This window comes from Pogoniulus pusillus, chromosome 36, assembly GCF_015220805.1.
Source record: "Pogoniulus pusillus isolate bPogPus1 chromosome 36, bPogPus1.pri, whole genome shotgun sequence".
Classification (NCBI taxonomy): domain Eukaryota; kingdom Metazoa; phylum Chordata; class Aves; order Piciformes; family Lybiidae; genus Pogoniulus; species Pogoniulus pusillus.
The window spans coordinates 3,786,195-3,805,098 of record NC_087299.1 but is presented as its reverse complement, the minus strand read 5'-3'; the positions used below and the strand labels follow the sequence as shown (position 1 = coordinate 3,805,098).

Genomic DNA, 18,904 nt, shown 5'->3' with positions numbered 1-18,904 from the left:
CATCAGCTGCCCCTGAGTTGGTCCTTCCTCTTCTCTTTTCCCTTTTCACTTCATTTCCCAGCAAAGAGAGCTCAATAAAAGCTGTTCAGGAGGATTCTCTGGGGTAGGTTTTCCTGTCATGATGGCATCTGTGGGCAGCAGGGCACGAGAGGGCATTCTGCCCCTTTGCTCTGCTCTGCTGAGACCCCCACCTCAAATAGTCCAGTTCTGGTGTCTCCTGCCTGAGAAAGGCACAGAGCTGCTGGAGTGAGTCCAGATGAGGTCACAGAGATGACCCAGGGTGTGCTCAGGGCCACACCAAGTTGACCTTGAATATCTCCAGGGATGAGGCTTCCACCTCCTCTCTGGGCAGCCTGTTCCAGTGTTTCATTACCCTCATTGTGGAGAGCTTCCTCTGACAGAGCTCACAACTCACCTTGAACCACCTGCACAGCATGGCCAAGGACAGCTCCCAGACCCTGCAGCCCCTTGAAAAGCCCAAACCTGCCTCACTCACAGGCCATAGAATGGTTTTGGCCAGAAAGGACTCCAAAGGTCATCCAGTCCAACCCCCCTGCAGGCAGCAGGGACATCCTCCTCTAGATCAGGTTGCTCAGAGCCTTGGCGAGCTTCACCCTGAATATCTCCAGGGATGGAGCCTCAACCCCTTCCCTGAGCAACCTGCTGCAGTGTTCCAGACAGGAGCTGAAGAGGAGGCAGCAGTGCCCAGGTGGGCAGCAGAGCCAATGGCATCCTGGGCTGGCTCAGGAGCAGTGTGGGCAGCAGGACAAGGGAGGTTCTTGTGCCCCTGTGCTCAGCACTGCTCAAGACACCCCTGGAATGCTGTGTCCAGTTGTGGGCTCCTCCACTGCAGAGAGATGTTGAGGTGCTGGAAGGTGTTTGGAGAAGGGCAGCAAGGCTGGGGAGGGGCCTGGAGCACAGCCCTGTGAGGAGAGGCTGAGGGAGCTGGGGGGGTGCAGCCTGCAGCAGAGGAGGCTTAGGGCAGAGCTCATTGCTGTCTGCAGCTGCCTGCAGGGAGGCTGTAGCCAGGTGGGGTTGGGCTCTGCTGCCAGGCAGCCAGGGACAGAAGAAGGGGCCCCAGGCTGAAGCTGTGGCAGGGCAGGTTGAGGCTGGATATTGTTAGGAAGTTGTTGTCAGAGAGAGTGATTGGCATTGGAATGGGCTGCCCAGGGAGGTGGTGGAGTCTGTGTGGCTGGAGGTGTTGCAGCCAAGGCTGGCTGGGGCACTGAGTGCCATGGTGTGGTTGGTTGGGCAGGGCTGGGTGCTAGGTTGGGCTGGCTGAGCTTGGAGCTCTCTTCCAGCCTGCTTGGCTCTATGATTCTATGCTTCTGATTCCAGCATCTTCATGGTGCAGAACTTGTTCCTCACAGCCAACCTTAACCTGCTCTCCTTTCAAACCATTGCCTCTCATGCTCCCATCTCAGGGCCTTTGCACGCAGTCCTTTGCACACACCTTCAGATAGTGGAAGGCTGCTGCCAGGATGCAGAAGTTGACTCAGGGGTTTTATTTCCCCCCTCCAACACATCACTGTGAGGCTGGAAAAAGGCCCTGAGGCCTCTCCAGCTGGGGTCACAGTGTGGGCTTCCTCCTCGGGGTGGAAATGATGCTGCTTGGCCAACTCACCCCACCCAGCCCCAGCTCCCTGTGCCTGGGGCACTGAGCCAGGCTGCTGGGGGTATTTCTTGAATTCCTGGGAAGAGGAAGGATGTCACTTGAAGGTCTTCTGCAGAAGAACCCAATCAGCACCTTCTGGGAGACAAAAACACCCCACAGCAGGGAGCAAAGCATATATAAGGCAGGTCCTGCTGGCTGCAGGGTCCTGAGGGCAGGTGGTGGCTTTCCAGAGGTAAGCAGGGATGGAGGAAAAGCTTTTCCTCCCTCTTTGTCCCTTTTCCTCTAACCAGAAGCTGTGAGGAGTGAGGTCTGTGCTGGCAAGCAAGGGGAAAGGCAAAGCTAGCTGGGATGCCAGCCCAGAATCAGAGTGGAGGGCTTCAGCCTGCAGCCCTCGGGGGCTGTTCCTCCCTCCTGCTTTTCTTCCTTTCCTTTCATTTTGCTTTTCCCATGGTAGGCTGCAGCCTGCAGCCCTCAGGGGCTGTTCCTTCCTCCTGCTTCTCTTCCCTTCCCTTGGTAGGCTCCAGCCTGCAGCCCTCAGAGGCTGTTCCTTTCTCCCTTTCTTTTCCCTTTTCCTTTCTTTTCCCTTTTCTTCCTTTCATTTTGCTTTTCCCTTGGTAGGCTGCAGCCTGCAGCCCTCAGGGGCTGTTCCTTCCTCCCTTTCTTTTCCCTTTTCCTTTCTTTTCCCTTTTCTTCCTTTCCTTTCATTTTGCTTTCCCCTTGGTAGGCTGCAGCCTGCAGCCCTCAGAGGCTGTTCCTTTCTCCCTTTCTTTTCCCTTTTCCTTTCTTTTCCCTTTTCTTCCTTTCATTTTGCTTTCCCCTTGGTAGGCTGCAGCCTGCAGCCCTCAGGAGCTGTTCCTTCCTCCCTTTCTTTTCCCATTTCCTTTCTCTTCTCTTTTCTTCCTTTCCTTTTGCTTTTCCCCACCCTTCTGCCATCTGATTCTCACCAATTCCCATCCCAGACACACTGGGGGAGCTTTGACCCTCTCCATCTCCTCCAGCCCCTGCAGGTGGGAGCAGCTCTGCCCCCAGACAAGGGGGGGAAGCACAGCAGAGGGGGGTTGGTGTGGCAGGTAAATGGTTTGGTTTCCTCCCCCAGGGCTGTCAGAAAGATGAACTCTCTCCTGACCTTTGCTCTGCTCTTTGCTTTGGGTAAGTGCCCTCACTCACACCATTCCCATGCTCTCCTGCAGTCACATCCCTGGAAATTAGGCCTGGGGTGGTGATTTCTTCACCCTTCCCCATCACCACCTCCCCCAGGTACACAACTGCCCTGCACTCAGCTGGGAATAAGTTTCCTTTCCACTGCCTCTGCTCATTTCTAAGCCATCAGCAGCCTGGTGCTAATCTAGGGGCTGGAAGGGTGTGGGGGGATGCCACTGGAGAGTTGGGCATGGATGTGAGCCCCTCTGCTCTTTCATCCAGGCTTGTGCCCAGCTCATGGGAGTGTCTTGGAGCTGTACAAGATGATCAGCAGAGCGACAGGGAAGAATGCTCTGCTGCACTACTCCTTGTACGGCTGCTACTGTGGCCTGGGGGGCAAAGGAGCACCCAAGGATGCCTCAGACAAGTAAGTGCCCACTTCAGAGCCATAGAGCCACAGTCTGGCAGGAGTTGGGAGGGATCTCTGGAGATGATCCAGTCCAACTCCACTGCCAAGGCAGGGTCACCCAGGGCAGGGTACAGAGGAACGCAACCAGAAGGCTCCAGAGAAGGAGGCTCCATAACCTCTCTGGGCAGCCTGCCCCAGGCCTCCAGCACCCTCACACCAAAGAAGTTTCTCCTTGTGTGGAGATGGAACTTCTTGTGCTCCACTTTGTGCCTGTGTCCCCTCATCCTACCACTGGAGACCACTGAAAAGAGCCTGACCCCTTCTTCTTGACACCCACCCTCCAGAGTGCTACAAACCTGCATCAGATCTCCTCTCATAGAGTCATAGAATCAGGCAGGGCTGGAAGGGAGCACAAGGAGCAGCCAGTCCCAACCCCCCTGCCATGCCCAGGGACACCCTACCCTAGAGCAGGCTGCACACAGCCTCAGCCAGCCTGGCCTCAAACACCTCCAGCCATGGGGCCTCAACCCCCTCCCTGGGCAACCCATTCCAGCCTCTCACCACTCTCCTGCTCAACAACTTCCTCCTCACCTCCAGCCTCACTCTCCCCACCTCCAGCTTTGTTCCATTCCCCCCAGTCCTATCACTCCCTCACAGCCTCAGATGTCCCTCCCCAGCTTTTTTGTAGCCCCCTTCAGATCCTGGCAGGCCACAAGAAGGTCCCCTGAGAGCCTCCTCTGCTCCAGCCTGCACAGCCCCAACTCTTCCAGTCTCTCAGCCTTCTCTTCTCCAGGCTAACCAGCTCCAGGTGTCTCTGTCTGCACACATCCTTTCACTGTTTCCAATTCGGGGGGTGGGGTGGGGTGGGGGTGAGGGCAGAAGGGTTAAAAAACCCAACCCCCCCAAGCCCCTCTCTCCCCTCCCCCAGGTGCTGCCAGGTGCACGATCAGTGCTACGATAACCTCCTGAGCTACCACTGCGATGCCAAGGTGCAGGGCTACAGCTACAGCCAGCGTGGGGGCCGCCCCACCTGCAGTAAGTGGGCACGGGGTGGGGGGGTTGTGTCTCTCCCCCACCTTGCCAAAAGCTAAAGCTGACCCTGGGCTGTCCTCTGCCCGCAGAAAGAGGCTCCTGGTGTGCCCAGCACTCCTGCGAGTGTGACCGCAGCCTGGCGCTCTGCCTGAAGAGCAACGTCCAGAGCTACAGCATCTGGCACCTCCTCCACGCCAGGAACAAGTGCCAGTGATGCCAGCTGGAGAGTGGACCACCCCTACATCCCCTTCCTGCGTGGGCCACCTTAGTGCTGCTGGAAATGTAAGCAGTGTGGAAATAAGCAACGTGCCGAAGCCTTCCCAGCCCTGTGCGAGCTGCTGCCGGGCAGAGAGAGAACTCCTCACCGATGGAGAGAGCCCTCGAGTGGCCTGGGATGGAAGGGACCTGCCAGCTCCAACCCCCTGGCCTGGGCAGGAACACCTCCCACCGGCCCAGGATGCTCAAGGACTCATCCAGCCTTGAACACCTCCAGGGAGGAGACATCCACAGCCTCCCTGGGCAACCTGTGCCAGTCTCTCCCCACTCTCAGTCTATGAAGGGCCTCCCTGGGCAACCTGTGCCAGTCTCTCCCCACTCTCAGTCTATAAAGGACTCCCCTGGGCAACCTGTGCCAGTCTCTCCCCACTCTCAGTCTATAAAGGACTCCCCTGGGCAACCTGTGCCAGTCTCTCCCCACTCTCAGTCTATAAAGGACTCCCCTGGGCAACCTGTGCCAGTCTCTCCCCACTCTCAGTCTATAAAGGACTCCCCTGGGCAACCTGTGCCAGTCTCTCCCCACTCTCAGTCTATAAAGGACTCCCCTGGGCAGCCTGTGCCAGTCTCTCCCCACTCTCAGTCTAAAGACCTTCCCTGGGCAACCTGTGCCAGTCTCTCCCCACTCTCAGTCTATAAAGGACTCCCCTGGGCAACCTGTGCCAGTCTCTCCCCACCCTCAGTCTAAAGACCTTCCCTGGGCAACCTGTGCCAGTCTCTCCCCACCCTCAGTCCATGAAGAACTTCTTCCTAACACCCACTTCACATCTCCCCTCCTCAAGCTCCAGTCCATCTCCTGCCATCCCTACCAGCCCTGGTGATGAGTCCCTCCCCAGCTCCCTTGCAGGCTCCCTTCAGGTACTGGCAGGCTGCTCTGAGGTCTCCCCAGAGCCTTCTGCTCTCCAGGCTGCACGGCCCCAAGTGTGGGACTGCTCTGCTCAAAGCCTGTCCTGCAAACACTCCAATCCATCCTCCCTAAACCACAGGAAAGCTCCAGCTCGGCCCCTGCGTCACTTGGGGCCCACGGGGAGATGGAGGGGGGGGGAGGGGAAGGGTTGGCCAGGGAGGGAAGAGGCGTAGCATGAAATGATTTGGGGACAGAGGAATCCTTTCAGTGCTTCCAGTTTGGAGCCTGCAGGCTGGATACGGAGGGCAGCCTCTCCCCCTGGCAGCAAAGAAGCAGAGCTGGAGCGATCCCTTGGTGAGCAGCTCCCACCCTGGTCCCGCTGCAGGGGGAGGGTGTTGGGAGGAGGGAGCAGAAGTGCTGCTGCTTTCTGCTGCTTTTCCATGCCAGGAGGGTAAAGATTCAGATCCTTCAGACCTAGGAGGTTAAAAAAACAACAACCAAGAGAGAGAAATCAGCTGGGAAGTTGCAGCCCTGGGGAAAGTGTTGCTCTGCTGCTGGAAAGGGATGGGTGCCAAGGGCAGGGGGGAGATGGGAGGTGCTGGGGTGGGGGCACAGCTTCAGAAAGTGCTTGCTCCTGGCCAAGAGGCAGCAGCAGTTGTAAACAGGACCAGAGGAAATGGCCTCAGGCTGTGCCAGGTGAGCTTCAGATTGGCCATCAGGAACAATTCCTTCCCCAGAAGGGATGTCCAGGCCTGGCCCAGGCTGCCCAGGGCAGTGGTGGAGTCCCCAGCCCCTGGAGGGGGCTGTGGTGCTGAGGGCCCTGGTTTGAGGCTTGGATGTGATGATCTTAAAGGTCTCTTCCAAGCCGAAGGACTCTGTGGTTCTACTGCAGAGGCAAGGGGGTGTGGCTGCCTTCCTCCCTCCACATTTTGGGGCAATTTGGCTGGTTTTCAGAGGGAGAAGGCTTAGATGGCAGCACCTGTCGGGCAGTAATGCTGCAGGGCTGAGCATGTCCTCCCCTTCTCCTCCCAGGCTCTGGTGAGAGGAAGATGAAGGTCCTGCTGATGCTGGTGATGCTGTTTGCCTGCAGTAAGTGCAGCCATTCCCCACCCCAATGTAGGGAACATGCCCAAACCCTTCTGAACTCCACAGAGAGCCTCGGGGCAAAGCCTTCCTCTCCCTGCTGGCTCCCCAGGCCTCATTACAAACAGAACCTGTGTCCCCCTCCCTCCTTTCTTTCTGGTGACTCCAGGTGTGCTCACAGCTCGTGGGAAGCACCCAAGAGCCTTCACCCCGGGACTGGAGGGAAGCACCGTGGGCAACCTGACAGCCCAGAGCTGCTCCTCGGGACGGGGCAGTGGCATGACGAGGTACAGCTGGGCTAGTGCTGGCCCCGGGGTGGCTAATGCCGGTCCTGGGATAACCTCAGGGCTTTCAGCAGCCCCAGCAGCACCCCCTGAAGCTCTGCAAAACGCAGAGGAGGGAAGGGGCAGCAGCAAGAAAGGGACAGGCTTTAAGTGTGCGGGAAGCCAGGTGGTGGTCACTCCCAGCCCTGGGGGCAGTGGGGCTGTGCCAGGCAGCTGAAGTCAACGGGATGGTGCCGCAGGGTGGGGACAGTCCCCAGCCCGAAGCCGGGGAGCAGCAGAGGGGTTCTGGTGCCTAGACAGAGGTTGTGTTGGGACCCAGAGCAGCAGCTTGGCACGGGAAGGGGCCGGGAAAAGCAGCTCCTGGGCGATTCAGAGCAGGAGGAGGCTGCAGAGGCTGTGTCGGTAGGTTGGGAGCAGCCGGTGCCACCCTGGGGACGAGGCCAGGCTCTCCTTCTCCCCACAGGTGCTGCCTGCTTCGCTCCTGCTGCTACGCCAGGCTGGCTGCTCGGCGGTGCCGTGTGGGACCCATCCAGCCGCTCTCAGCATCCCCTCCAGGCATCCCCAGCTGCAGTGAGTGCCTGCAGCCCTGGCTCGGGCTGGCTCTTCCCACACCCACTCCCCCTCTTTTAGGGGCATCATCTCGAAAAGAAGGGCTCAGAGATGCTTTCTCTCCGGTCCCCGCAGGATCTGGGTCCTGGTGCCAGCGAGGTGCCTGCAGATGTGACCGAGCGGCTCGGCTCTGCCAGATGCGCAGCCGAGGGCTGCTGCAGCCGCGCCGCAAGTGCCGCGGCCGGGCCGGGAGGTGCTGAAGCCGAAGAGCTCTTTGCGTAAGCCACCTCCAGGCTGATAAGCCAAGGGACGGCGCCCAGAACATTCCCCAACCCTGGCGGGGCTCCTCTTTTGGAGCCTTTCCTTTGGCTCGGACCGGAGGACAACAACAACCCTCCGGGGAAGCGGCGGCGGCGGCCGCTGGGTGCGAGCAGGGCGAGCGGCGCAGATGCATCGCTTCGGCCGAGCAAAACAAGGGAGGGGTTGGGCACCTGCGCTGCCGAGGGGGAGCTGGCAACCAGCGAGAGCCTCTCCGCTCATTTCCTCTCGGCTCCGCTTCCCACGCAGCCTCTCAGCTCCCCCTGCTTGCTGTTCCGTGGGGTTTTCTTTTGGGTTGCTTCACCGCAGATTCTCTTCTGTTCTCTTCTGCTGCCGGGAAATAAAAGCAGAGAGTGCAAAACTTTGGTCCTCGGTGTGATGTGAGCCCAGCGACCACCTCCTGGCAGGCAGCAGGGTGAGGAGGCTCTCTTAGCTCCCAGCCAAATGCAGGCTGGAAGAGAGCTCCAAGCTCAGCCAGCCCAACCTAGCACCCAGCCCTGCCCAACCAACCAGACCATGGCACTCAGTGCCCCAGCCAGCCTTGGCTGCAACACCTCCAGCCACACAGACTCCACCACCTCCCTGGGCAGCCCATTCCAATGCCAATCACTCTCTATGACAACAACTTCCTAACAACATCCAGCCTAGACCTGCCCTGCCACAGCTTCAGGCTGTGTCCCCTTGTGCTGTTGCTGGCTGCCTGGCAGCAGAGCCCAACCCCATCTGGCTATATCCTCCCTGCAGGCAGCTGCAGACAGCAATGAGCTCTGCCCTGAGCCTCCTCTGCTGCAGGCTGCACCCCCCCAGCTCCCTCAGCCTCTCCTCATAGGGTTTGTGTTCCAGACAAAATCACAGAATTCCAGCACGGTGGATGGAGTTGGAGGGGACCTCTGCAGATCACCCAGTCCAACCCCTCTGCTAAAGCAGGGCACCCACAGCAGCTTGCCCAGGAGCACAGTGGCCAAGGGGGGTTGGAATCTCTCCAGACAAGGAGCCTCCACAACCTCTCTGGGCAGCCTGCTCCAGGCCTCCTGCACCCTCACACCAAAGAGGCTTCTCCTCCTGTTCAGGTGGAACCTCCTGGGCTCCACTTTGTGCCTATTGCTCCCTGTCCTGTCCCTGGGCACCACTGACAAGTCTGGCCCCAGCCTCTTCATCTCCATCCTTTGGATACTGATCTGGAGAGAGTCCAGAGAGTCCAAGGATGGCCTTGAACACCTCCAGGGAGGGGCAGCCACAGCCTCCCTGGGCAACCTGTTCCAGTGTCTCCTCACCCTCACTCTAAAGAGTTTCTTCCTCATCTCCTTTCCAAATCTTCCTCTTCCAGCTTCAATCCATCCCCCCTCATCCTGCCCCTGCAGGCTCTGGAGCTGAAGCAGTCATCTCAGGTTGCTGAAGAGTCAGCCTAAAATTAATAGTAGTGGAGAAGCAAAGGAAGAGCCAAACCTCTCTGGGCAGCCTGCTCCAGGCCTCCAGCACCCTCACACCAAACAAGTTTCTCCTCCTGCTCAGATGGACCCTTCTGGGTTCCAGTTTGTGCCCAGTGCTCCTTGTCCTGCCCCTGGGCACCACTGACAAGAGCCTGGCCCCAGCCTCTTGCCCCCCAGCCTTCAGCTCTTGCTGAGCATTGCTCAGATCCCCTCTGGGGCTGCTCTTCTGCAGGCTCTCAGCCCCAGGGCTCTCAGCCTTTGCTCCTCACAGAGCTGCTCCAGGCCCCTCAGCAGCTTTGTGGCCTCCACTGGACTCTCTCCAGCACTCCCCTGTCCCTCTTGAACTGGGCAGCCCAGAACTGGTCTCAGCACTCCAGCAGAGGAGATACCCACTGAAAGATGGCACTTGAGAGGGGCAGTGCATCTCCCTCCTTCTGCCTGCCTGCCTACAGGCTCTGGGAACTTGGAGGACAGAGAACTGAGAGGGCAGAGCTGGCAGAGGGCTGCGGGCAGGAGAGGTGCTGCAGGAGGGCTGGGTGCTGGCAGCCTTCTCTGGGATGGGGTGGCTGGAGCTTGCTGCACACCCACAGCACAGCAAAACATCTTCCTCACCAGAAAAGAATGTTTTGGCCCCACTCTGCATCAGCCCCCTAGGAAAAGGCAGTGCAGGCAGTGGCTGCTTCCCCCATCTGCAGTGCTGCGTCCGGTGCTGGGCTCCCCACTTCGAGAGGGACATGGAAGTGCTGGAGAGAGTCCAGCAGTGAGCCACAAAGGTGCTGCAGGGAATGGAACAGCTCTGCTGCGAGGAGAGCCTGAGGGAGCTGAGCTGTGCTGCTGGGAGAGGAGACTGAGAGGTGACCTCAGCAATGGTTTAAATAGGGAAAGGTGAGTGGCAGGAGGCTGGGGCCAGGCTCTGCTGGGTGATGCCCAGGGACAGCACAAGGGGCACTGGGTGGAAGCTGAGCCATAGGAAGCTTCATTTAAACATGAGGAGGATTTTTTTTCCCTGTGAGGGTGACAGAGCCCTGGCACAGGCTGCCCAGGGGGGCTGTGCAGTCTCCCTCTCTGGGGATACTCAAGAGCTGCCTGGATGTGTTCTGTGTGATCTGCTCTGGGTGATGCTGCTCTGGCAGAGGGGTTGGACTGGATGAGCTTTGGAGGTCTGTAAAGGGTTAACCCTCCTGGGGGTGATCTGAACTTGACCCCAGGTCCTCCTGACTCCTCCCTGGGGGTGGTCTGAACCTGACCCCAAGTCCTCTGGATTCCTCCCTGGGGTGGTCTGAGCCTGACCCCAGGTCCTCCTGACTCCTTCCTGGGGGTGGTCTGAACCTGACTCCAGGTCCTCCTGACTCATTCATCCCCACAGCACTGCTTTTGTGTCCTGCAGACCATTGCAGCAGTGCTGACCCTTGGAAGACCACAGTGGAGCCCCTGTGGGGCTCAGCAAAGGAATGTGGCCATGAAACACTCTATCTTTCCACGAGGAGTGGTGCTCTGGCCATTGGCAGCTACAATTCCAGCCCTGCTTTGCCCCAAAGCTGAAGTCAACAGTGCCAGGGAATTTCCCTTCAATCAGAAAGCTCTGCCAGCCTCCTCACCCAGCAGCATTCCATCCTGGGGATGACAAGGACCAAAGAGCTGCTGTTTGCAAGGCATAAATCATGGATCAGACCCCATGGTGGAGAACAACTGAACCATGGGCAGCAATGTGCCCTGCTGGCCAAGAAGCCAATGGGATCCTAGAGTGTGTCCAGCAGATCAAGGGAGGTTCTCCTCCCCCTCTACTCTGCCCTGCTGAGACCTCCTCTTGAGCACTGCCTTCAGTTTTGGGCTCCCCAGTTGCAGAGGGACAGGGATCTGCTGGAGAGAGTCCAGCAGAGAGCTATGAGGATGATGAGGAGACTGGAGCACTGCCTGAGGAGGAGAGGCTGAAGGCCCTGGGGCTGAGAGTCTGGAGAAGAGAAGACTGAGAGGGAATTGAATCAATGTCTATAAACATCTGAGGGCTGGGGGTCAGGAGGGAGGGACAGGCTCTGCTCACTGCTCCCTGGGGTAGCACAAGCAGCAGTGGATGGAAGCTGCAGCACAGGAGGTTCCAGCTCAGCACAAGGGGGAACTTCTTTGCTGTAAGGGTCCCAGAGCCCTGGCACAGGCTGCCCAGAGAGGTTGTGGAGTCTCCTTCTCTGGAGCCTTTCCAGGCCTGTCTGGATGTGTTCCTCTGTCATCTGTGTTAGGTAGCATTGTCCTGCTCTGGCAGGGGGGTTGGACTCAATGATCTCTTTGGATCCCTTCCAACCCCTGACATCTGTGAGCCTGTGACAAGCCTGGCTGGGGCACTTAGTGCCATGGTCTGGTTGATTGGCCAGGGCTGGGTGCTAGGTTGGACTGGACGAGCTTGGAGCTCTCTCCCAACCTGTTTGATTCTATGATTCTGTCTCAGATGTAGGTGATTCAGAAGCTCAGACAGCAGCAGTTTGTCACCTCACAGAGGAGGAGAGAGCAGAGGCTTCCAGGTGACACTGGGTTGGTGCTCACCTACTGCAGACTCTCTCCTAGCTCCCTTCATTGGACAGTGCAGGCAGTACAGTTTGCTTTTCACAGCCTATCCTCTAATTCCTCTCACCAAAACATCCCAGCCAGGCTCAAACTAGCACAAATCTACCCCAGGAGTTGTCCCAGCCCAGGGGGAGGCAGAATCAGGGCATTGTTTGGGTTAGCAAAGCCCTTTGAGCTCATCCAGTCCAACTCTGACTCTACCAAGGCTGGGGCTAAACCATGGCCCTCAGCACCACACCTCTGTGGCTTTGAACCCTCTCCAAGGATTGGGACTCAACCACCTCCCTGGGCAGCCTGCTCCAGGCTCTGAGAACCTTTTCAGCAGAGAAATTGCTTCTAATATCCAACTTAATCCTCTCCTGGTTCAATCTGAGGCCATTTCCTCTTGCCTTGCCGCTTGTCACCAGGGAGAAGGGATCAACACCCACCTGGCTCCAACTTCCTTTCAGTACAGAGCCAAAAGGTCTCCCTTCAGCCTCCTTTTCTCCAGGCTGAACAATCCCCAGCTCCCTCAGCTGCTCCTCCCCAGCTCTGTCCTCCAGACCCTTCACCAACACCACTGCCCTTCTCCTCTGGCACCTTGGTGCCCCTCTTGGAGTGAGTGCCCCAGAACTGAAGCGCCAGCAGCAGCAGCAGCAGCAGCTCACTGTGATCCTGGAGAGCTCCAAGGGTCTCACTTAGGGTCCTGAGAGGACTGACCTGGGTCAGTGTTTTTCCATTTTGGCCACAAGTCTGTGTCAGGCAATTCTGGTCCTTTCCAGAGCAGGCTCTGGTCCAGGCAGCAGGAGCAGCAGGTCAGGGAGTGCCTGATTGTCCCAAGCTCCCTGCGCTGGTAACCAAGACAAGAAAGTACCAGATTGGAAGCCAGATAAGAAGGTGCCAGCTGGTCCCAGCCCACTGCTCTTGTAACCAAGACAAGAAGACAATGTTGGCTGCTCCTGGCCTCAGAAGGTGGCCCAGGGGGTCCTCATCAGGAAGCTGCCCCAGCGCAGGGCACCCCACGCCTCCCTGCTCGCCCGCGGCCGTAGCGGAACAGATATGGGGAGGTCTGTCAATATTTGCCCACTCTGAGCTCTCCAAAGGAGGGGCCCCCGCGGGCAGGTAGCCTTAAAAAGGTGGCAGCAGCAGCAGCAGCAGCTGGGGCTCATCTGAGCAGTGCAGCTGCCACCACCACCAGGCATGAAGGTCTTCTTGCTGCTCCTCTTCAGTGAGTACCCTAACCCTGCCCCCGGCTCCGTGCCAGCTCTGGGTGGAGTGGTAGGGAAAGCTCAAGGCTTGCAATGTTCTCTCCATGAGCATTGGTTTGGAGGAGGGTGAGGATGCTCCTCTTTGCCACCCCAGGGTGGTGCTCCTAACCCCCATCTGCAGTCGCAGGGCTGGTCCCCGCCGGCTGCAATGTGCTTCAGTTTGGCTCCATGATCAAGGCCAAGACAGGGAAGTCAGCGCTGGCCTACAATGGTTATGGCTGCTACTGTGGCCTGGGAGGATCCAAACAGCCTGTGGACAAGACTGACTGGTAAGTGAGGAGCCACAGGGTGCCCCCAGCCCTTCTCACATCCCCTCTGTGCAGCTCTGCAGAGCTGAGGTAGCAAAGGGGACAATTGCTTGTCCTCGTCTCTGGAATTAAGGCTTGCTGACTGGCAGGAGGTGATGGGAAGGGTGCCCTGGGCTTCAAGATGCACTTGGGCTGGGTCCAACCACCACCTGGGCTAACAAAGCAGCCATGAGGTGTTCTGCAAAGCAGGGGAGAGCACTTAAGAGAGTGGTGCTGAGGATGCCAGCAAGGCTGAGTCACTCTCCCTGCCTCCTGCAGCGTGGGCACCACCAAGGAGAACAAGGCTGCTGCAGGACCCTGCAGCTAAAGCCAGCACAAGTGGAAGAGGTTTCTCAGCAGGGCTGGGTCCCCACTGGGTGCTCAGCCCTGTGGTACTGTCCCCAGTGCTCCCTGTGCTGCCCTGACCACGGCTGTTGTGCTCCCAGGTGCTGCCATGCCCACGACTGCTGCTACAGGAAGCTGGCCTCTTCCCGCTGCAATGCCAAGCTGGCCACCTACAAGTACTCCATCCAGGGCAGCAAGATAACCTGCAGTAAGAGACAGGGGGGGGCTCCAAACCATCTGTGCCCTGGGACAGGCTTCTCTTCTGAGAGGTCCTGTAGACCATCCTGGCTTGGAAACGACTTCTTTGGGTGGGGTGGGGAGGTGGAAATGAGCAAACAGTGGCAGGGAGAAGGGAGGTTTAGGTGGGAACAGGCTGCCCAGGGAGGTGGTGGAGTCCCCATCCCTGCAGGTGGTCAAGAAATCTGGGGATGTGGCACTTGGGGATGTGGCCATGGTGGGGTTGAGTTGATGGTCTCCTACTTTGGCCATTGGACAAGGGAGGTTCTTCTGCCCCTGTGCTCAGCACTGCTCAGGACACTACTGGAGTGCTGTGTCCAGTTCTGGGCTCCTGAATTGCAGAGAGATGTTGAGGTGCTGGAAGGTGTTGAGAGAAGGGCAGCAAGGCTGGGGAGGGGCCTGGAGCACAGCCCTGGGAGGAGAGGCTGAGGCAGCTGGGGAGGTGCAGCCTGCAGCAGAGGAGGCTCAGGGCAGAGCTCATTGCTGTCTGCAGCTGCCTGCAGGGAGGCTGTAGCCAGGTGGGGTTGGGCTCTGCTGCCAGGCTCCCAGCACCAGAAGAAGGGGCCCCAGGCTGAAGCTGTGGCAGGGCAGGTTGAGGCTGGATGTTGTTAGGAAGTTGTTGTCAGAGAGAGTGATTGGCATTGGAATGGGCTGCCCAGGGAGGTGGTGGAGTCTGTGTGGCTGGAGGTGTTGCAGCCAAGGCTGGCTGGGGCACTGAGTGCCATGGTCTGGTTGGTTGGGCAGGGCTGGGTGCTAGGTTGGGCTGGCTGAGCTTGGAGCTCTCTTCCAACCTGCTTGGTTCTATGATTCTATGTTCTTAAAGGTCTCTTCCAACCAAAGCAGTTCTGTGGTTCCATGAATAGGGCACAGACTTATTTGCTAGGACTAGGGTGAAGCTTAGAGCTTGGAGATCTGCCAAAGGAGGAGTCTTCTGTAAGAGATCAAGTACTGAAGGCTTGAGGTGACCCTCCCAGCTTGAATGGAGACCTTAGCATTGCTCCCCTGGTTTCCAGAGAGCAAACACTGCTCTTTCAGGGTGAGTGGATCAAAACAAAGCCATTCCCTGTACAGATGGGTAGACATTTGTCTGTACATTCACAGGGAGAGAAAGGAAATTTAGTGGCCTCAGGTAAGAGGAGGACCAGAGCTAAGAGAGGGTCAGAGGTAAGAGAAGAATCAGAGATAAGAGGAGGACCACAGGTAAGTGAGGAACAGAGGTAAAAGAACATTCAGAGGCAAAAGGAGGACTAGAGGCAAAAGAACATCCAGAGGTAAAAGGGGGGAACAGAGGTAAGAAGAGGGCCACAAGGTAAAAGGAGAGCTAGAGGTAAGAGGAGGACCAGAGGTAAAGTGAGGACCAGAGGTTAAAGAACATCCAGAGGTAAAAGGAGGACCAGAGGTAAGAAGAGGGCCACAAGGTAAAAGGAGAGCTAGAGGTAAGAGGAGGACCAGAGGTAGAAGAACATTCAGGGGTAGGAGGGGGTCAAGAGGTAAGGGGAGGACCACAGGTAAGAGGAAGACCAGAGGCAAAAGAACATTCAGGGGTAGGAGGAGGACCAGAGGTAAGGGGAGGACCAGAGGCAAAAGAACATCCAGAGGTAAAAGGAGGACCAGAGGTAAAAAGAGGGCCAAGAGGTAAAAGGAGAGCTAGAGGTAAGAGGAGGACCAGAGGTAAGAAAGAGGAGGACCACAGGTAAGAAAGAGGAGGACCAGAGGTAAGAAAGAGGAGGACCACAGGTAAGAAAGAGGAGGACCACAGGTAAGTGGAGGAGCAGAGACAGAGAACACCCAGAGGTAAAAGGAGGATCAGAGGTAAAAAGAAGGCCAAGAGGTAAAAGGAGAGCTAGAGGTAAGAGGAGGACCAGAGGTAAGAAAGAGGAGGACCAGAGGTAAGAAAGAGGAGGACCAGAGGTAAGGGGAGGACCACAGGTAAGTGGAGGAACAGAGACAGAGAACATCCAGAGGCAAGAGAACATCCAGAGGTAAAAGGAGGACCAGAGGTAAAAAGAGGGCCAAAAGGTAAGGAGAGCTAGAGATAGGAGGAGGAGCAGAGGTAAGAAAGGGGAGGACCAGAAGTACTAAAGAATAGGACCAGAGGTGAAAAGAGGGCCAAAAAGGAGAGCTAGAGATAGGAGGAGGAGCAGAGGTAAGAAAGGGGAGGACCAGAAGTACTAAAGAATAGGACCAGAGGTGAAAAGAGGGCCAAAAAGGAGAGCTAGAGATAGGAGGAGGAGCAGAGGTAAGAAAGGGGAGGACCAGAAGTACTAAAGAATAGGACCAGAGGTGAAAAGAGGGCCAAAAAGGAGAGCTAGAGATAAGAGGAGGAGCAGAGGTAAGAGGAGAAGCACCCAAGACACCTCAAAACCAACACGTGGGCTGCATTCCCTGCACGCAGGGTCCAAAAGCCACCTCCCCAGACTCTCACCCCCCTTCACCTGACCCCCACCTCCCCAAATTTTCTTCCAGAATCTGGGAACTGGTGCCAAAAGCAGAGCTGTGAGTGTGACAAGCGGGCAGCAGAGTGCTTCCAAAGGACAGCCAAGACCTACCGCAACTCCTACAAGAGCTACCCCAACTCCCGCTGCAAGGGCAAGAGTCCCTCCTGCTAGGCACAGCAGCACCACCAGGCAGAGGTGGTGGAAGTTAGGGGTGGAGGTTACCTTCTTTGTGGTCAAATGGGGCACAGCACAACCCTGTGGCACCAAAAGGTTGTCCAGAGCTTTTGCCTGGAGCTGGTGCCCAGGGAAAGGTCACTTCCCGGGGTTAAATCAGTGACAAACCCAAGGGAATCCCTGCAAATGAAATTCTTTCCCAAGGCAATCCCTGGAGTCGTTTCTGTTTGGGGAATGGGGGGGATGGGCTGCCCAGGGAGGTGGTGGAGTCACCATGCCTGGAGGTGTTGCAGCCAAGGCTGGCTGGGGCACTGAGTGCCATGGTGTGGTTGGTTGGGCAGGGCTGGGTGCTAGGTTGGGCTGGCTGAGCTTGGAGCTCTCTTCCAACCTATCTGATTCTATGGTGGAAGGGGTAAGGACCAGCAGGGAGGTTCACAGCTGAGGTTTTCTGAAGTTAAATATTTACACCCAGAGAGTTTTGCATCTTTTTTTTTTTTTTTTGGTCCTCAAAAACATTTACCAGAAGGGACATTTGAGCAGCCAAAAGGTGAAGCTCAGGCTTCCCAGAAGGAATGTGAGCAAGAGAAGCAGCAAGTGGCTGCTGAACCCCAAGCCCAACTCCAGCTCCAACCCTGACCCCAAATCCAGCCCCAGCTCAAAACCTCAACCCCAATCCCAACCCCAGCTCCAGCTCAAAACCTCAACCCCAATCCCAACCCCAGCATCAACCCCAACCCAATCCTAACTCCAATCACAACCTCAGCCCCAAATCCAACCCCAGCTCCATCCCCAACTGTGCCAGTGTCTCACCACCCTCACTCTGTGCTCCACAATCTCCCTGGCCAACCTGTGCCAGTGTCTCACCACCCTCACTGCAAACAACTTCTTCCTCACATCCAGTTCCAGTCTCCCCTCTGCCACTTCAAACCCATTCCTCCTCCTCCTGGCATTCCCAGGCCTTGTCAATAGTCCCTCCCCAGCCCTCCTGGAGCCTCCTTCAGATCCTGCAAGGCCACTCCAAGGTCTCCTCCAAGCCTTCTCCTCTCCAGCCTGCACAGCCCCAACTCTCTCAGCCTGTGCTCAGAGCAGAGCTGCTGCAGCCCTCTGAGCACCTTGGTGGCCTCCTCTGGACTGGCTCCAACACTTCCATGTCCTGCTTGTGTTGAGGGCTCCAGAACTGCACCCAGGACACCAGGAGCACAATAACACTAAGGAGCAGTTGCCCCTCACAGCCAGGCCCCCAGGGAGGCATCTGCCTGGGGGTTTCAATGCCACCCCAGAGGGTTCTGCACACCCCCGGAGCAAGGAGGTCCTAAACCAAAAGCACTTTGAGGGGGTTTGTTGAGCTTCACTGGAGGGCTCCTGCTTGGCTCTGTGAGGTGTTTCACTGTGCCCAACACCTCCAGCCCTTCCCCGGGCTTGCCACAGGGACCGTGGTGTCTTTGTGACTCCCAAACGCTCAGCTGTCCTCTTATTCGTCTCTCGATGCCACTCGAGGGCTTTGGGATGAGGGAGGAGAGAGCAGGGACTGAGCTGCGGGAGCTGATGCTGCCCTCTAAGGTCTGTGCCTGCAAACAGGCTCCACACCAACATAAACCATTTCTGGTTTACACAACCAGGAGGAGTGACCCAATTTCCCCCCACGGTCTGCAGCTGGTGAAAGGCAGGAGCTGAGCACACAGCTTAGCAGGCAGACTACAGCTCCAGGAGGAGTTCAGGCTGTGGTTGAAGGCAGGAGCTGAGCACACAGCTTAGCAGGCAGACAACAGCTCCAGAGAGCTTCAGGCTGTGGTTGAAGGCAGGAGGTGAGCACACAGCTTAGCAGGCAGACAACAGCTCCAGAGAGCTTCAGGCTGTGGTGAAAGGCAGGAGCTGAGCACACAGCTTAGCAGGCAGACAACAGCTCCAGAGAGCTTCAGGCTGTGGTTGAAGGCAGGAGGTGAGCACACAGCTTAGCAGGCAGACAACAGCTCCAGAGAGCTTCAGGCTGTGGTGAAAGGCAGGAGCTGAGCACACAGCTTAGCAGGCAGACAACAGCTCCAGAGAGCTTCAGGCTGTGGTTGAAGGCAGGAGGTGAGCACACAGCTTAGCAGGCAGACAACAGCTCCAGAGAGCTTCAGGCTGTGGTGAAAGGCAGGAGCTGAGCACACAGCTTAGCAGGCAGACAACAGCTCCAGAGAGCTTCAGGCTGTGGTGAAAGGCAGGAGCTGAGCACACAGCTTAGCAGGCAGACTACAGCTCCAGAGAGCTTCAGGCTGTGGTGAAAGGCAGGAGCTGAGCACACAGCTTAGCAGGCAGACTACAGCTCCAGGAGGAGTTCAGGCTGTGGTTGAAGGCAGGAGCTGAGCACACAGCTTAGCAGGCAGACAACAGCTCCAGAGAGCTTCAGGCTGTGGTTGAAGGCAGGAGGTGAGCACACAGAAGGTCTCCCCTCAGCCTCCTCTTCTCCAGGCTGAACACCCCCAGGTCCCTCAGCTGCTCCTCCCCAGCCCTGCTCTCCAGCCCAGCTTCACTGACTTTCTCTGGACACACTGCAGCCCTTTGGTGTCCTTGGAGCCCCAAACTGAGCCCAGTGCTCAAGGTGTGGCCTCACCAGTGTCCAGTAGAGGGACACAATCACTGCCCTGCTCCTGCTGGCCA

General features: G+C 57.5%; 3 protein-coding genes across 3 annotated transcripts; all 3 read left to right on the top strand.

Moving 5' to 3' along the window:
- The first annotated feature begins 2,724 nt into the window (after window positions 1-2,724).
- LOC135190447 (basic phospholipase A2 sphenotoxin subunit B-like) lies at window positions 2,725-4,410 on the top strand. The gene is made up of 4 exons (XM_064171838.1): window positions 2,725-2,764; window positions 3,038-3,182; window positions 4,093-4,199; window positions 4,286-4,410. The coding sequence occupies exons 1-4, from the start codon at window positions 2,725-2,727 to the stop codon at window positions 4,408-4,410; spliced, it is 417 nt and encodes a 138-aa protein (XP_064027908.1).
- Window positions 4,411-5,604: 1,194 nt separating this feature from the next.
- LOC135190445 (basic phospholipase A2 A-like) lies at window positions 5,605-7,911 on the top strand. The gene is made up of 5 exons (XM_064171836.1): window positions 5,605-5,670; window positions 6,349-6,405; window positions 6,569-6,686; window positions 7,147-7,253; window positions 7,368-7,911. The coding sequence occupies exons 2-5, from the start codon at window positions 6,366-6,368 to the stop codon at window positions 7,490-7,492; spliced, it is 390 nt and encodes a 129-aa protein (XP_064027906.1). The 5' UTR covers window positions 5,605-5,670; window positions 6,349-6,365; the 3' UTR covers window positions 7,493-7,911.
- Window positions 7,912-12,715: 4,804 nt separating this feature from the next.
- LOC135190446 (group IIE secretory phospholipase A2-like) lies at window positions 12,716-16,406 on the top strand. Its single transcript, XM_064171837.1, has 4 exons — window positions 12,716-12,743; window positions 12,905-13,052; window positions 13,517-13,623; window positions 16,119-16,406. The coding sequence occupies exons 1-4, from the start codon at window positions 12,716-12,718 to the stop codon at window positions 16,259-16,261; spliced, it is 426 nt and encodes a 141-aa protein (XP_064027907.1). The 3' UTR covers window positions 16,262-16,406.
- The last annotated feature ends 2,498 nt before the right edge of the window (window positions 16,407-18,904 follow it).

Coding starts and splice junctions, on each gene's coding strand:
- LOC135190446 (XM_064171837.1), top strand. CDS start 12,716: ATGAAGGTCTTCTTGCTGCTCCTCTTCA. Junction 12,744..12,904: donor CTTCTTGCTGCTCCTCTTCA/GTGAGTACCCTA, acceptor CCCCATCTGCAG/TCGCAGGGCTGGTCCCCGCC. Junction 13,624..16,118: donor GGGCAGCAAGATAACCTGCA/GTAAGAGACAGG, acceptor ATTTTCTTCCAG/AATCTGGGAACTGGTGCCAA.
- LOC135190447 (XM_064171838.1), top strand. CDS start 2,725: ATGAACTCTCTCCTGACCTTTGCTCTGCTCTTTGCTTTGG. Junction 2,765..3,037: donor TGCTCTGCTCTTTGCTTTGG/GTAAGTGCCCTC, acceptor TCTTTCATCCAG/GCTTGTGCCCAGCTCATGGG. Junction 3,183..4,092: donor CCCAAGGATGCCTCAGACAA/GTAAGTGCCCAC, acceptor CCCCTCCCCCAG/GTGCTGCCAGGTGCACGATC.
- LOC135190445 (XM_064171836.1), top strand. CDS start 6,366: ATGAAGGTCCTGCTGATGCTGGTGATGCTGTTTGCCTGCA. Junction 6,406..6,568: donor GGTGATGCTGTTTGCCTGCA/GTAAGTGCAGCC, acceptor TGGTGACTCCAG/GTGTGCTCACAGCTCGTGGG. Junction 6,687..7,146: donor CGGGGCAGTGGCATGACGAG/GTACAGCTGGGC, acceptor TTCTCCCCACAG/GTGCTGCCTGCTTCGCTCCT.